The sequence below is a fragment of the Meriones unguiculatus genome, chromosome 4 (assembly GCF_030254825.1).
Source record: "Meriones unguiculatus strain TT.TT164.6M chromosome 4, Bangor_MerUng_6.1, whole genome shotgun sequence".
Classification (NCBI taxonomy): Eukaryota; Metazoa; Chordata; class Mammalia; order Rodentia; family Muridae; genus Meriones; species Meriones unguiculatus.
Genome location: NC_083352.1, coordinates 57,008,555 through 57,025,146, shown reverse-complemented (window position 1 = coordinate 57,025,146; position 16,592 = coordinate 57,008,555). Strand labels below are relative to the sequence as shown.

Below are 16,592 nucleotides of genomic sequence, written 5' to 3'. Positions count from 1 at the left end.
GCTGTGGGTCCCTGCATCTGTTCCCTCTCTAATGATGACTGAAAAGGGCACTGATTTATGAGCATAGCAGAATATCATTAAGAAATATTTCATTGTTGTTGTATTGTTGTTTTGGTAGTCCAGCTTCTTTCTATGACTGTTTTCATAGCTTATGTTATTAATGATACTTGCATATTCACAGTGACAATGATATACATATGAATATTTCACAGTGCTTTGGGGTTTCTTAGTTGTTTTTCCTTCACAACATCCAATTAAAGCCTTGCAATTATGGTAATGCAAGTTTGATCTGATGACATCCTATTCAAAAGATTTTTTTCAACATCTAAATGTTTGTGTAAACTAAAAATTTGAGAAGCTAGTGCTAGACTTTGAACCTAGATCCCTTGAAGTACTATGAAGAATAGCTTCTAATTACAGGAGAAGATAGAATATTTTCCCCTTTAGTATAAATCAGGTTTTGATCTGAATATAACCTTAAGAGTTAATAGCTTCTCCTATTACAAATGGCATGCAATTGATAGCTTTACATTTATAGGTTTGCCATATATATTCATTTCTGACCTAAACTGTATTGTCAGTACAACATTTACATAGACACACACAAACACATATAAAAGACAATACAGTAGAGAATGCTTACAATTATTTATTTATTTATGAAAATAAGTTGCAGACAGAATTTGTCTATAGAACACAGTTTATTCACTTTATCTGTGATTTCTGAACTTTATTACTAAGGAAAACCCTGTAGCCAACACAGTGCATTAGATTTCCCTAGGTTTCCTAATGACAAGAGTCCAATAAGCTATTGCATCCTGTTGCTAATATCTTTCTCCAAAAAGCCACTTATTAATATAAATCTAATAGACTAGGTATATATGTTCCCTCAACTTATCTTTCAAAGATGCAGATACTATTGTGATTGGCCTTTTAACAGTGCTGTGGAATATTGTAAGTTGTCCCTATTGCCTCCATTCCGCTGATGCTCATTCATTGTCGCTCAGGGAACTTGCAGATTTCCAGACCCTGGAACAGCTGATCTGCCTTTCTTCAAGATTCTTCACTCTGCAGCACTGTCAAACAGAATCTTTAATGAGCAATCTCAGCTGCAATTGTATCACTTTAGCTTTGCAACTCCAACTCCTCACAGACCAGGAAACCTGAGAACTTCCCCTGGCTTTCTCTCTCTACTCTGGGTTCCGAAGGAGCTGTGATTAATTTCAAATTGATGCTTATTACCACCAGGAGTGAAATAGTTATTCTGATGCAACACTCAGTTATCATTCTTTGAGAGATGCAATATGTTTACATAAACTAGTATAATACAAAACAAATCAGTGTTTACCAAGTGCTTTTAATTTGTATTTAAACTAGGGATTCTCCTAGCAGCAATATTCAAAGGCACAGGTTCTACTTCCATAGTCACAGCCCTAAGATTTGATTTTAGAAAACCTATCTTTATTACATTTTCCACTTCTGAAGGATTCTGTGTTTCATATTAGTGTCAGGCCAGTTTTGTTCCTCCACAGTGCTTGGAGCTTAAACTAGAAGATTAAAAACAAGATAGGGAACTCTTCTGTTCAGAATTATCCCATCCAGCTCTGTGGGAGGCAGGGGGAGAGGGGAAGCAGGGTGTTCTAAGATTTCATGTATTAACTGTTTGCGGTCCAGCCACATCATTTTTAGTTTGGGGTCAAGGTTGATTATAAATGTATTTCCAATCTATTTGATTTCTTTTCCTCATCTAGGAAGGACTTGAAACTATTTGCACACTATTATAAAATTTCCTCTTAAGTTTAAGGGAGGCCATACAGAAGCCTCAGTTATGTTCTTTATGGCTTCATTTGGCTTCTGCTATTCTGCTCCGCTAGAGGAGTTTTCACATGATAACGAGGATCTGAAGCCCCTTAGGCCGCTGCTGGTAGAAAACAAACAGAAGGACTGGGCACAGGCATTCTCTCTCCTACTTTAGTAGGCACAAATGAAGCATGAACTAAGGTGAAAAACCCAGAAATTATTTTTCAGCTGTATCCGAAGAATAGGCTAAAGTTGTGTTGCTGTAGAAAATGTTTTGAGAAGTTGCTATAAATAATTCAGAAATAAGGTCTTCTTGTAATCAAATATGGAAGGAGACTGAGACAGAAAGAAAACAGTGATCAGGACTTTGTCCTTGGATACTGGAAAATTTTGAAAAAATTTTGAAACAATTTGGGATAATAAACTGATGAAAAGAAAAGAAAAATGAGAATGAGGAAAGTAGAGGGGAAGTGCAAATTGGGAATATTAGAAACGAAGAGGTGGTTTTATTAAAACCAAATTATGCCAGAAAATATTGGATTACAACTTTGAAATTCATTCCCACTGTCTTATCTTGGGGAGTTTTTATCTTTTACATATTGAGCTATGTAGACAAACTAACCGAAATTTGTAGTAAAATTTCATCAGTGATCATTATGGTACCTAGACATGAGATGTGTAAGGTTTATTTACAGTGACCTTGTCTCTTCACACTTCGAACGTGTGGTCTCAGGATGAGCTTTACTATAATTAATGATTCTTCTTCCTTTTTTTCTTTTGTATTTGTATGTCTATGATGTGCATAGGTGTGTGTACTTGTGTTCACACATATGTGGGAATGTGTATGTGTATACACATATGTACACAGCATGTGGAAAGCAGAGGCTAATGTTGGGTGTCTGCCTTCATTGTTCTCCATCTTATATATTGAAGTAAAGGCTCTCACTTCAATGCATACCTTACCCATTTGATTAATCTAGCTAGTCAGCGTGGATCAAATGTTCCTGGTCCTTTCATCCCCGGAATCCTTAAGATGACAAGTAGGCTGCCATGCCTTCGTAGCATTTAAATTACTACTGGGAGCCAAACTAGTCCTCATGTTTTTGCTGCAAGTCCTTTATTTAATGTGTGATCCACTAGCTCGGTGATATTCTTTCTTTTTTTCTCCCATAAGATATCAGTTTTTATTATCTTTGTGTATACAGAAGTAGGATTTTTAGATACAATGGTGTTTAAATATCAGTTTCTTAAGGAAGCACCATTACTTTCCATAATGGGTGTACCAATTTGCATTCCTATCAGTACACAGAATTCATTTTGCTACATTCATACCTGTTCTTTTTTTTTTCTTACTGTATTTTCCAAATAGTTATTTTAATATGTGTGAAGTAGTAAACCACTGTGGCTTTAATTTACATTTCTTGGATGATTAGTGCTATTGTTCATTTTCCATATTTATTTATTTTTATGGAAGATAGATTTGTTATACAGTATACTCTGTACAGTTTCCCCTCCTCTTGTAGACCCTATCCACTTCCCCACCCACCCAAATCCACCCCTTTTCCTTTTGTGTCCATCAGAATGGGAGAGACATCTAAAATAATATTAATAACGATGTCATTATCAGATGTTTTATCAGAGTTGGCAGGCTTCTCTGAAATATGGATGTGGGAAGGTTAGTTCTCTCTCTCTCTTCCTCCTTCTCCCTTCTCTTTCTCAACTTTTTGTATCCAGTTTTTCCACTGCCACTAAAAGGCTCTTTGAACATTGTTACAAACTATAGTGTTATAGGAAGGCATTTCAAATATTCACAATTTATTGTTTTTGGCTAACATCCATTTCAGTTTCTAAAGAAAAATGATCTCTATGAGTCTTAAATCTATTAAGAATATTTAAAGTACAAGAGGGTTGAAATGAGCTTTTGCATATACAAAATTGTTTCCAAATAAATTTGACATCATTGAAGTAAATGCCTCGTGTTAAATCCATTCTATTTTTTATATAATCAAGTAAAAATAAAGAAGTTAAGGGTTTGAAAGTAAAAACTTTTATGAAGTCATGAGAAAAATGATCTTTCCAAAGATTGTTCTTGAATTATCTTTATAAAAAGCAGCATCTATCCAAACAAAGAGGAGAGAAAGGGGGTCATGTACAAGGTCATCTAACTCTGAAGATTCCCCATGTATGTTCTTGAATCTCAGGAGCTGCTGCACCATCTGCCTTTAATTACACTCAGAGGGATAAATCTGAATGTTAGGGCTGTATTTAAACATTTCAGCACACACAAAATTATTATGTTCTGGGAATATAGCACATGGTGTTTATTTTTAACATAATTATAGTTGTCTTGATGGTTGTCTTTGAAATAAATTATTAAAAAGAATTCATTTGCGAAAAAATTGGAAATTATTCATGGTTCAAATCTTTTATCTTATAAAATTCAAACTGAACTTTTTGAATAAATGTTTCTCCTTGTTTTAGGACTGCTGAAATTAACACTATGAGTTTCGAGTAAATTGCTAAAATGTTTACTTTTCCCAATGATTAACTACTATTAACTGTTAATAGACATGCACCTCAAGATGGCTTCTTTGGTAAAGTGCTGGCTTGTGTTCTGACCTCAAAGTTGAATAAAATGTCAGACAAAGGGATCACACTTTCAGTCCCAGCAGAGGTTCTAGAGGCACAGGTCTCCCTCCTTCTCTACAAACTCTCTCCAGGCTAGGTTACTTAGCAAAGTTCCAGACCAATCAGAAATGCTGTCTCCAACAAAACCTGGAAGATGTCAGAGTATGGACACTTGAAGTTGTTCTTTGTCTTCTGCACACAGGCAACACCCCAACACTTATGTGCTCTCATACATGTGGTTGCACACACTCACACACACAAACTATACTAATGAGAATAAGAAAATGTTTTTAATTAAATGGCCAGGGCTCCATGAATATTAAAAAGAGAAGGAAAGACAAAGGAGTGTATTTTCGTTGTCTTGCATTCCTTCCTGGATCAAAGCACTGTGCTTCTATTCTCTGTGTTTTGCAGATTGTGTTAAATTTTACCACGATGGATCTATACAAGAGTAGTTTGTGCTGGTATGACTACATTGAAGTAAGAGATGGCTACTGGAGGAAGTCCCCTCTCCTTGGTAAGATATGAATCATCTCCTCTGTGACTGTGTACGTATTCTATCCAGGGTAAGAGGCAGATGGTGTTTTCATGAGTTATCTGAAAGTTTCGATCTATATGACTGAAGTTGTTTATATTTTAATTATATGGGTTTTTTTTCAACCATACCAAAAACTGCTCCAGGACAAACAGATGAATAGATTGATTCACTGATTTAAAGTAACCTAAATATGGGATTGATTATTTGATCTGAACACAGTGATTGAGCATAGCTTCCCAAGCATTATGCATATTGATTCCACACAACATTTATTTCTGCATTTGAAATTTAAGGATAATGGTTTTGATAGATTGCATATGTATATGGTGTGTGTATGTGTGTGTAGTCTCTTTCCTAAGGTAGCAGAGTAAGTCATTGGGTACATCAATGGTATGTTAGATGCCTTTCTATGACAAGCAAAGCTGTTCTTATAACAGACATCTCAGTTTTCTTTCTTGGAGAATCTTTCAGGGGCCTAGAAGAGGCAGGTACCTGTATTTTGTGACAGTAACTGCAGCTTAGATTGGTGCTTATGAATGTCTGTTTCCAGTTTTGAGCCACACCCTACACAGAAGCTTGGCTGCCCTGTGGTGAGAGGTGCTGTGAGCCAGACCACAGGCCACCAGCTCCTCAGCACTCACCTCCTTTCTCTTTAACACTGTGGGCTTTCCTTCACATTTAGTCATAGTTTGCTCAGTTGAGGTTTTGTCCAATATTGGTCTTTTCTCTTAACATCTAAAACATGCTGAATGGACATTGTTTTACTTGATATTGCCTTAGTAAGTCCATCTCTGGAAATATTTTAAAACAAGAACAAAAAAAAAAAAAAAAAAGAGTCTAACTGATTTGATACTTCAAGTTGAAAAAAACAAAACCACAGTTTTCTACATCTATTTCCTTAGCTTAGATGAAATAATGTATTGCATGTATAATTGGAATCCCAGGAAAACACTTCAGAGGCTGCGAGTTGGAGAATTCAACCTGAATCCACACTCTGGAAAGAACCATTTGCTCCTCTGTGGCCTAACAGGACTGCTCCTCCCTTGGGGGTGGGGAGGCCAAAGAGCCAGTCATTGAGTTCCTGTTAGAAATATTCAAATTAGCTACTTTGTCTTTTTTTACACTAAATTTCTGTGCATAATTATTTTCCGCAGTACAAAAACATGCATGGTAAATGCTGAGCATTTCTTCTCTTTCCAACACTGTGGCTATAAAAGTGATTAAAGCTTAATAAACTAGATGTAGCCTGTGGTAGCTCAGTAACCAATTGGTTTCCCAAAGTGAGGGGAACAGGGACTATTTCTAACAGGAACTCAATGACTGGCTCTTTGGTCTCCCCACCCCCGAAGGGAGGAGCAGTCCTGTTAGGCCACAGAGGAGGGCTTTGCAGCCAGTCCTGAAGATACCTGATAAAACAGGATCAGATGAATGGGGAGGAGGTCCCCCCTATCAGTGGACTTGGAAAGGGGCACGGTGGAGATGAGGGAGGGAGGGAGGGACTGGGAGGGAATGAGGGATCGGGACACGGCTGGGATACAGAGTTAATAAAATGTAACTGATAGAAAAAATAATAATAAAATAAAAATAAAAATAAAAAAAAGAAGTAAAACTAGGTAATGGAGGACAGGGTCTGGACTAAAGGACACAGAGATGAAGAGAGAGAAAAAAGACTGAAAGGAGGGTGGTTATCCAGGGAGACCAGGGTAGTGGGGAAGGATGGGTGAGATGAAGCAGAAGGAACACCTATTAAACACACTTCATTCAAAACTGCTACACTGATATTTAGGAGCTTTGTGCTAATTTAAAACAAAAACAGTTGTAAGAACAGATAGCAATATAGTATGATTTTAGAGTTTTTGTATATGTATTTAGTGTGTGTGTGTTTGTTTAAAGAGTTATTTCATTTGGAAGCTAGAGTTACAGGTAATATGAAGTGAGCAAGGTGAAAGGTTGAAGTAGAAAGGAAGGCCTAATTCTGCTATTTACTCATTTTCTCCCAATAACTTGTGTGTGAGTGTGTGTGTGTGTAGAATGTGATCCACGTTCATAATTAAATTGATACTGCGATTCTGCCTATAATACCACAGACAAGTATAGCTTTATCTGAGCTAGAATATATGTTAATGTATGACATCTGGGGTCTTACACTTTTGTCCTGACATGTTATCCTTACCTTGATGAGGGGAGAAATCCTTTTTGTGTTTGGAGCAAATTGTACCCATCTAAGGGTGAACAGATTGGTAAATGCTCCAGTTCTTCAGGATGGCTTGAGAACTTTTCTGCTTCTCACATGGGGTCACTGCACCATCTTCATGTACCATGTGATTGTGAATTTTAGGGGTTAACTCTTAATTCTTTATATGATAATGGATGATTCTGGTGCAAGTTGATTGAAGATTTTTTGGAGTGGGTTTGAAGAGATTGCTTTATTTTTTAAAGTTATGGCTCTGATCCAGTGGTTCTCTACCTTTCTGATGCTGTGACTCTTTAATACAGTTCCTCATGATTTTCATTGCTACTTCCTAAGTGTAATTATTTTCTACTTTTATGAATCACAATGAAAATAATTTTTTTTGTGTTATTGTTTTTTATTTTTTTTTCAATGCAGTTTATTCAGAAACCTTGAACAATCCTCGGACCCTGGGGAAAGCCAGCCCACAGCTTAAATAGCCTCTGGGTAGCCAACCCAGGCGTGCCACGTGGGCAATGCAGATAGGTCCACATACATGGAAGCAAGCCAGATCCTCAGCCTTAGCCAAATGTGAAATTGTTCGTGACAGAGAGCACTCACCATCGGGAAGGTGGAAGGCGGAAACCAGCTCCATCTTTAAGGCATAGCATTCTGCAGCTCTCTACAGTTCCCCCTTTTTGTTTTTGGAGAAGGAGGTTTGCCAAAGGGATTGTGACTCACAGTTGGAGAACCACTGCTCTAATCACTAGAGATGAGCCACATGCCTTTGTATATATGCGTATATGTAATATAGCTATATATAATTTATAACTAGTGTGAGGCACAAGTAGAACATAGTACATCTTCAGATTTAGGAGCCTCTCTTTACTATTTTTTTATTTCTTTTAGGTAGATTCTGTGGGGACAAAGTGGCTGGAGTTCTTACATCTACAGACAGCAGAATGTGGATCGAGTTTCGTAGCAGCAGTAACTGGGTAGGAAAAGGGTTTGCAGCTATCTATGAAGGCAAGTCACATTAAATTTAAGAACATTTCACCCACAATCTCTCTCTCAGCAGAAATGCTGTTTTCCTTTTGGATTCATTAAAACAATACGGAAAGCCTTCTTTGCAATTATGTAATTTTCTGAACCAACGTGTTAACATACACAGGATGATTTTATTAAAAATACTTGGTAAAATTGATTTAAGTTTATCTCCATTTAGTTTGATGTTGGCTATAGGCTTGCTGTATATTGCTATTACTGTGTCCTGATCTCTCCCAAACTTTAAACATGAATGGGTGTTGGATTTTATCAAATGCTTTTTCGACATCTAAGGAGATGATCATGTGTTTTGTTGTTTGTTTGTTTGTTTGTTTTTTCCTTTCAGTTTGTTTATATGGCAGATTACATTGATGGATTTTTGTATGCTGAACCACCGCTGCATGCCTAGGATGAAGCCTACTTGGATATGTTAGATGATGTCTTTAATGTGTTCTTGGATTCAGTTTGTGAATATTTTGTTGAATATTTTTGCGTCAATGTTCAGAAGCAAGATTGGTCTGAAGTTCTCTTCCTTTGTTGGGTCTTTGTGTAGTTTAGGTATCAAGGTGACTGTGGTCTCATAGAATGAGGATGGTAATATTCCTTCTATTTCTATTTTGTGGAATAGTTTGAGAAGTGTTGATTGGTATTAGCTCTTCTTTGAAGGTCTGGTAGAATTCTGCGCTGAATCTATCTGGACCTGGGCTATTTTTGGATGGGAGATATTTGATGACAGCTTCTATTTCCTTAGGGGATATAGGCATATTTAATCTATTTGCCTGATCTTGATTCAGTTTTGGTAAATGGAATCTATCAAGAAAATTGTCTATTTCATTTACATTTTCAAATTTTGTTACCTATAAGCTTTTGAAGTAGGACCTAACGATTCTTAGGATTTCCTCAGTGTCTGTTGTTATGTCTCCTTTTTCATTTTTGATTCTGTTGATTTGGAAAGTATCCCTCTGCCTTTTAGTTAATTGGCTAAGGGTTTGTCTATGTTGTTGATTTTCTCAAAGAACCCAGATCTCTGTTTCATTGATTCTTTGAATTGTTCTCTTTGTTTCTAATTTATTTATTTCAGCCCTGAATTTGATTATTTCGAGCCATCTACTCCTCTGGGGTATGTCTTCTTCTTCTTCTTCTTCTTCTTCTTCTTCTTCTTCTTCTTCTTCTTCTTCTTCTTCTTCCTCCTCCTCCTCCTCCTCCTCCTCCTCCTCCTCCTCCTCTTCCTCTTCTTCTTCTTCTTCTTCTTCTTCTTCTTCTTCTTCTTCTTCCTCTTCTTCTTCTTCTTCTTCTTCTTCTTCTTCTTCTTCTTCTTCTTCCACTTTTTCTTCTTCTGCTTCTTCTTCTTCTTTTTCTTCTTTCTATTGCTTTCAGGTGTGCCATTAAGTTGCTTGTATTAGATGTCTTTAGACTTCTTTAAGAAGGCACTTAATGCTATGAACTTTCCTCTTAACATTGTGTCCCATAAGGTAGAGTAAGTTGTGCCTTCATTTTCAGTGAATTTTAAGAAATCTCTAATTTCTTTTTTCATTTCTTTCCTGATCTAGATGTCCTTGAGTAGAGATTTGTGTAACTTCCATGTGTATGTAAGTTTTTGTTATTTCTGTTGTTGTTGAGGACTAGTATTAGACCATGGTGTTCTGATATGATACAATGAATTATTTAAATTTTCTTGTATCTGTTGAGACTTGCTTTGTGCCTGACTATATCCTCAATTTTGGAAAAGGTTCCATGAGGTACTGAGATGATGGTATAATCTTTTGTGTTTGGGTGAAAATTTCTGCAGACATCTATTAGGTCCTTTGATTTACGATCTCTGTAAGTGTCATTATTTCTCTGTTTAGATTCTGTTTTGGTGATCTTTCCCTTGGAAAGAGTGGGGTGTTGAAGTTTACCTCTATTAAGATGTTGGGATCAATGTGTGATTTAAGATTTAAGAGCAGCCTTACCAGGCCTCAGAGGGAGACTATGAAAGATAGTCCTGATGAGACCTGATAGGCTAGGGTCAGGTGGAAGGGAAGAGGTTCTCCACTATCAGTGTACTGGGGAAGGGGCATGGGAGGAAATGAAGGAGGGAGAGGGGGAGGGTGGGATTTGGAGGGGACGAGGGTGGGTCTACAGCTAAATACAAAGTGAATACTACTCAGCAATTAAAAACAAGGAAATCATGAAATTTGAAGGAAAATGGTGAGATCTAGAAAAGATCATCTTGAGTGAGATATCCCAGAAGGAGAACGACACACATGGTATATACTCACTTGTAAGTGGATATTAGCCATGTAATATAGGATAAACATACTAAAATCTGTACACCTAAAGAAGCTAAACAAGAAGGAGGACCTGAGGTAAGATGATCAATGCTCACTTAGAAAGAAAAATGGGATGGACATTGGAAGTAGGAGAAAACAAGAAACAGGACAGGAGCCTACCTTAGAGGGCCTCTGAAAGACTCTACCTAGCAGTGTATCAAAGCAGATGCCGAGACTCATAACCAAACCTTGGGCAGAGTGCAGGGAATCATTTGAAAGTAAGGGGAGTTGGAAAGACCTGGAGAGGACAGGAGCTCCACAAGGACCAAATATATCTGGGCACAGAGGTCTTTTCTGAAACTGATTCTCCAACTAAGGACCATACATGGAGATAACCTAGAACCCCTGCTCAAATGTAGCTTATAGCAGCTCAGTGTCCAAGTGGTCATCCTAGTAAGGGGAACAGGGAATGACTCTGACATGAACTCAGTAGCTGGCTCTTTGACCTCCTCCCTACCACCCCGAGGGAGGAGCAGCCTTGCTTGACCACAGAGGAGAACATTGCAGCCAGTCCTGATGAGACATGATAACCGAGGATCAAATGGAAGGGGAGGAGGACCTCCCATATTAGTAGACTTAGAGAGAGGCAGGGAGGAGATGAGGAAGGAAGGGTGGGATTGGGAGGGAATGGGGGAAGGGGCTAGAGCTGTGATACAAAGTAAATAAGCTATAATTACTATAAAAAATAAAATTTAAATAAAAAGTTTATTTAAAAAGATTTAATAATGTTTCTTTGACAAATGCAGGAGCCCTTGTGTTTGGTGCATCTATGTTCAGGATTGTGATTTCCTCCTGGTGGATTTTTTCTTTGATGAGAATGAAGTGTCCCTTTCCATGTCTTTTAAATAATTTTAGTTGAAAGTTTATTTTAAAATTTTTTAAAGTTTTATCTTTTTCTCAACAATTTATTCATTATATATCCCAAATGAAGTCCCCTCCCTTAATTCAAAAGTCTATTTTATTAGATATTAGGATGGTTAATCCTGCTTGCTTCTTTGGTCTGTTTGCTTTGAAAACCTTTTTCTAGCCATTTACTCTGAGGTAGTGTCTCTTTGTTGCAGAGGTGTGTTTCTTGAATGCACCAAAATGTTGGATCCTGTTTCCTCCACCAATCTGTTAGTATGTATTTTTTAGTGGAGAGTTGATAGCTTTGAAGTTAATAGATATTAGTGACCAATGATTGTTAGTTCTTTTTATTGTGGAGTTGATGGTGATTGTGTATTTGTGTATTTGTTTTCTTTTGTTTTTTTTTGTGATGGTGTCTTTATCCTGTGTTTTCTTGGGTGTAGTCGATTTCATTGGAGTTTTCCTTATAGTTTCTTTGGTAGGGCTGTATTGCTGAATATATATTATTTCAATTTATTTATGTCATGGACTACTTTGTTTTCTCCATCTATGTTGATTGAAAGTTTTGCTGGATAGATAGTCTAGGTTGGCATCTGTGATCTCTCAGTGTCTGCATAACATCTGCCCAGGCCCTTCTGGCTTTCATAGTCTCTGTTGAGGAGTCTGGTGTGATTCTGATAGTTCTGTCTTTATGTGTTTCTTGGCCTTTTTCCTTGCCACTTTTAATATTTTTCTTTGATCTGTAGATTTAGTGATTTGATTATTATGTGGTGGGAGGAGTTTCTTTTCTGGTCTAGTCTCTTTGGTGTTCCATAGAAGGTAAATGGTGGGAACTAGAAAAGGTCATACTGAGTGAGGCAACCCAGAAGTAGAAAGACACATATGGTATATAGTCACTTATGAGTGGATATTAGCCATATAATATAGGGTAAACATACTAAAATCTATAGTCCTAAAGAAGCAAAACAACAAGAAAGACTCCCGGAAAGAGGCTTAAACTTCACTCAGAAGGTCAAAAAGGATAGACATTGGAAGTAGGAGAAGACAAGGAACAGGACAGGAGCCTTTCACAGAGGACCTGTGAAAAACTCTACTCAGCACGGTATCAGAGGAGATACTGAGACTCATAGCCAAACTTTGGGCAGAGTGTGGAATACTTATGGAAGATGAGGGAGATAGGAAAACCTGGAGAGAACAGGAACTCCACAAGGAGAAAAACAGAGCCAAAAATCCTGAGCCCAGTCAGGCTTACAGAGACAGATACTCCAACCAAGGATCATGCATGAGGAGGATCTAGACCCTGTACTCAGAGGAAGCTCATAGGATTCTCAGTTTCAAATGGGTGCCTTACTAAGGGGTACAGGGGCTGTCTCTGACATGAACTTAGTGTCTGGCTCTTTGATCACCTCCCCCTGGGTGGGGATGGGGGTGTGGCTTTGCCTGGCCACAGAGGAAGTTGATGCAGCCAGCCCTGATAAGACCTGATAAGCTAGGGTAGGGAAGAGAAGGGGAAGAGATCCTCCCTTATCAGTGGACTAGGGAAGGGACAAGGGGGAGAAGAGGGAGAGAGGTGGGACTGGGAGGAGACAAGAGAGGGGGCAACACCCAGGATACAAAGTGAATAAATTGTAATAAATACATACGTACATAGATACTTCGCAAATTTTAACAACAGGAACAACAGGTTTTCTTGCATAATACAGTAATGAAACAGGGAGATAAACAGCATTTCTGTTTGTTTCATAATGCAATGAAAATTTAAGAAAAAATAGTAATTTTCTTTGTACTGAATTTTCTTAAAAAAAAATCTGTTTGACCCCTGTAGTGGTGAAACAGTCCATTCTAGGAAACTGCACAGAGGGTGATTGTGTAGAGTTTTGAAGTATGCTTTGTCTAAATTGGAGAGTCAGCATGCAAGGAAGAAGTTATTACATGCTTTGTTCTATATTTCTTGAAGACAATGGCTGGCCATCAAGCTTCATGGCTATAAGTCTGCCTTTCTGGGCAAGTTGGGTGGATAAACCCCTCCCCAGTGCAGGGGAGCAAGTAGTTTCCAAAACAGGAGATTCCTGCTTCTCTTAAAAATTTAAGGCTCTAAGCATTTTGTTTTAAAGATTGCCCTCCTTCCTGGGGAGAGGATCACTGGACAGAATCATGGGTGCTGGCATCAGAAGCCTCAGGGGTTCCATCCAGAATGAAGCTTCCTTGATAATGAACTGTTTTACCTGTATTCAAAAACCCAAGGAAACACCTCAGAGAATCACACAGAAAATTCAGGGAACACATTTACAATCATCTTTTAAGCAAAAACAAGAAAGACTTTAGTTTTGGTTAAGGCATCACAGCAATTAAAACATATATACTCCTTGGCTGATCATTCTCTAATGTATACACTTAAGTGACTGTGTTTATCCCATAATCTTTACAGTCCCACAACTGTCCAGCTTTGATTTTCTTTATGACATGGCTCTTTGCAATCTCATAGCAACTGATCTTGACTAATACCTTTGAAGAAAAGTAAAGTGAAATAGCATGTCAGGACTCATTTGCTTGTTTGTTTTGCCTTCTTCAGCAATTTGTGGAGGTGAGATACGGAAAAACGAAGGACAGATCCAGTCTCCCAATTATCCAGACGACTACCGACCAATGAAAGAGTGTGTGTGGAAAATAATGGTGTCTGAGGGCTACCATGTTGGACTGACCTTTCAGGCCTTTGAGGTAAAGCATTTTAGAGAAACTTCATGGGGCATATTCTCTATAAATGACAGCAGCATTTAAGGGCTTCCTCGTTAAGTCAACATAGATGTAGAGAATCAGCCTTTTAATCAACGATGAAGCAGAGGGTAGCCTATAAAATGTAACATCAAGAGGGAAAGTTTTTTTTTTCCTTTCGCTTGTTACAGACATCTGCAAGAAGATTAAAGTGAGTTTACATTAACTGTGCTATTTGAATTAGAATGTTTGAAGTGTTGACAATAGCTTTTGAAGCCATTTTTTTTTTAAAGCAAATGCACGGGCCTGTGTCATAAGACTTCTTAGAGGGTCCATTAAATCATAGAACCTTTATTTTCCCTCTAGAGGTTTCTTTTTATGTTACACGGGAGAAAAGTCTTTTTTTTTTTTTTTTTTTTTTGCTTTTATGTAATTACAAAACTTATTTATATCAAGCGTAGTATTCCAAACATCTTTAGGAGCTTTTTAACTTCATCAAGAACTGTTTGTGATGGCTCTGGGAAGATAGCTCCTTGGGTCAGACCTGCCTGAGGAGCAGAGTCTGATCCCCAGAACTCACTTAAAAGCTAGGCAGGTGTGGAGGCACCTGGGATGCCAGCGCTCCTGGAGGGAGGGTTGGGAAAATCAGCTCACCAGACTATCCAGAATCCCTAAGATCTGACTCAACAAGAGATTCTGCCTCAGTAAATAAATTGGGAAAATGCTGGAAAAGATATTGTACAACTTCTGATGTGTGCACGCGCACACACACACACACACACACACACACACACACACACGTGCATGCTAAAACTACACCATGAGATCAGAAGAATTATTATATTATCTTCTAGGAGAAGGAACCAGGCCTGGGTCATTAACTAAGGATTTGCTTTTTTCTTTTGAGGTTTTTATTATTATTTTTTAAATTTTACAGTGCTTATTTATTTATTTATTTATTATAATTTATTCAATTTGTATCCCAGCTGTAGCATCCTCCCCAGTAAAGAATTTGAATATACCAAGGCCAATCAAACTTCTGGACCAAATTCTGACTCTGAAATTACTAATCAAGAAGGTTAATATACCCTTCCTTTTTTCCTTCCTTCCTTCCTTCCTTCCTTCCTTCCTTCCTTCCTTCCTTCCTTCCTTATACAATAAAAACTAAGAGGAGAATCAATTAAAAGTGAATATAGGACAGAATCATTTTAAGAACTCCACAGCATGCTTCAGTCAGTCAAAGAATCAAGAAAGTGTGAGCTCAAGGTGATGTGGGAAAGATTAATGGGATGAATGTGTGTGGTAAGTCCAAGTAAGAGTTGGGAATCAAGATGTCATGGTTGGGGAATCTTTCTCTAATGACCAGAATAAGCCTGACTCAGTGTTCGATCCACCAAAAGGCAGCAGGGTCTTTCATGCAATCACTGGTGAGATGTACTCAGCTCTGAGAGCAGAGATTGCGGTTATGTCTTTGTCAGCATAGCAACAGCAAAAGGAATACCTAGAAGACATCTATGAAGTTAGAGACTCTTCCATATCACCTTCAGGCCTCTGCGATGTGTCTTTAATGCTTGTGTTTCTCTCTTGCATTTGCTACTTTAATTCCCTCACACTCTTCTTTCACCCTTGACTGAAATGTTGTGCTTTATGGGTCTGACAGCTTTACTGTTGGGAAATCTTGGATTTGAAATTGATTCACATTTGATTTTGGTTATTTTAATTACAATAATAAACATCATTTAAATACACTAGCTTACAATGAACGATGCACTAAGCTGTCTGATTAAGCTGTGTAAACACTGGTCTGGAGAGATGGCTTGGCGGTTAAGAACAATTGCTGATATTGCAGAGGATCCAAATCTGCTTCACCCTTTTCAGATGGCTCACAACTACCAGTAACTATGGTTCTGGGTTCTCTGATGCTCCCTTTTTGCCTCCAAAGGAAATGAACATACATGGTGCAATGCATGCTACACATCATTCACTCAGAACTACATGCCTAAAATTTTTAAACAACCTTAAATAATCATATATATATATATATATATATATATATATATATGCCTACGATTCCCATTGCTGTTTTCTGATATATTGAGCATCAAAAGATGAACCACCAATAAACACATAATTCAATAAGTTATGAAATTCTCTTATTGCAGAAATTAAAACTGAGAAAAACTGAGAAATTTGTGGATGGTGGCTGGGCTCTTCTGAAGTTTATTTATATCAATTAAATGGTTGATGATCAATTCAGTAGTAGAAATTTTTCAAAAGTAAGACAGTATAAAGATAAATATCACCTCAGGCACTCACCACTATATTAAACAAGCTATTTAATTTTTATTGATTTGAAGAATGATTCAGTGACCACTGTACTTTTGAGATTGAGTTTGGCCAACATAATTTTATTACTATCTTTAATTTTCTATGCTTTCTTCATTTTGCCTTATTTTTATTGTTTCTATCTCCATTTATGCGCTGGACACATCTAAATGTGTGCTGAGCTCCTTAAGTTAAGTGACTGAACCTGAATCGTGAT

The 16,592-nt window shown here is 37.6% G+C and overlaps 1 protein-coding gene across 1 annotated transcript in view; it reads left to right on the top strand.

The window, feature by feature from the left end:
* Positions 1-16,592, top strand: part of Tll1 (tolloid like 1) — a 207,313-nt gene that overhangs the window by 126,232 nt on the left and 64,489 nt on the right. Inside the window, exons 10-12 of the mRNA XM_060381848.1 lie at positions 4,843-4,945; positions 8,046-8,162; positions 13,911-14,056. Of these exons, the coding sequence (XP_060237831.1) occupies positions 4,843-4,945; positions 8,046-8,162; positions 13,911-14,056 (366 nt within the window). The remainder of the gene's footprint in view (positions 1-4,842; positions 4,946-8,045; positions 8,163-13,910; positions 14,057-16,592) is intronic.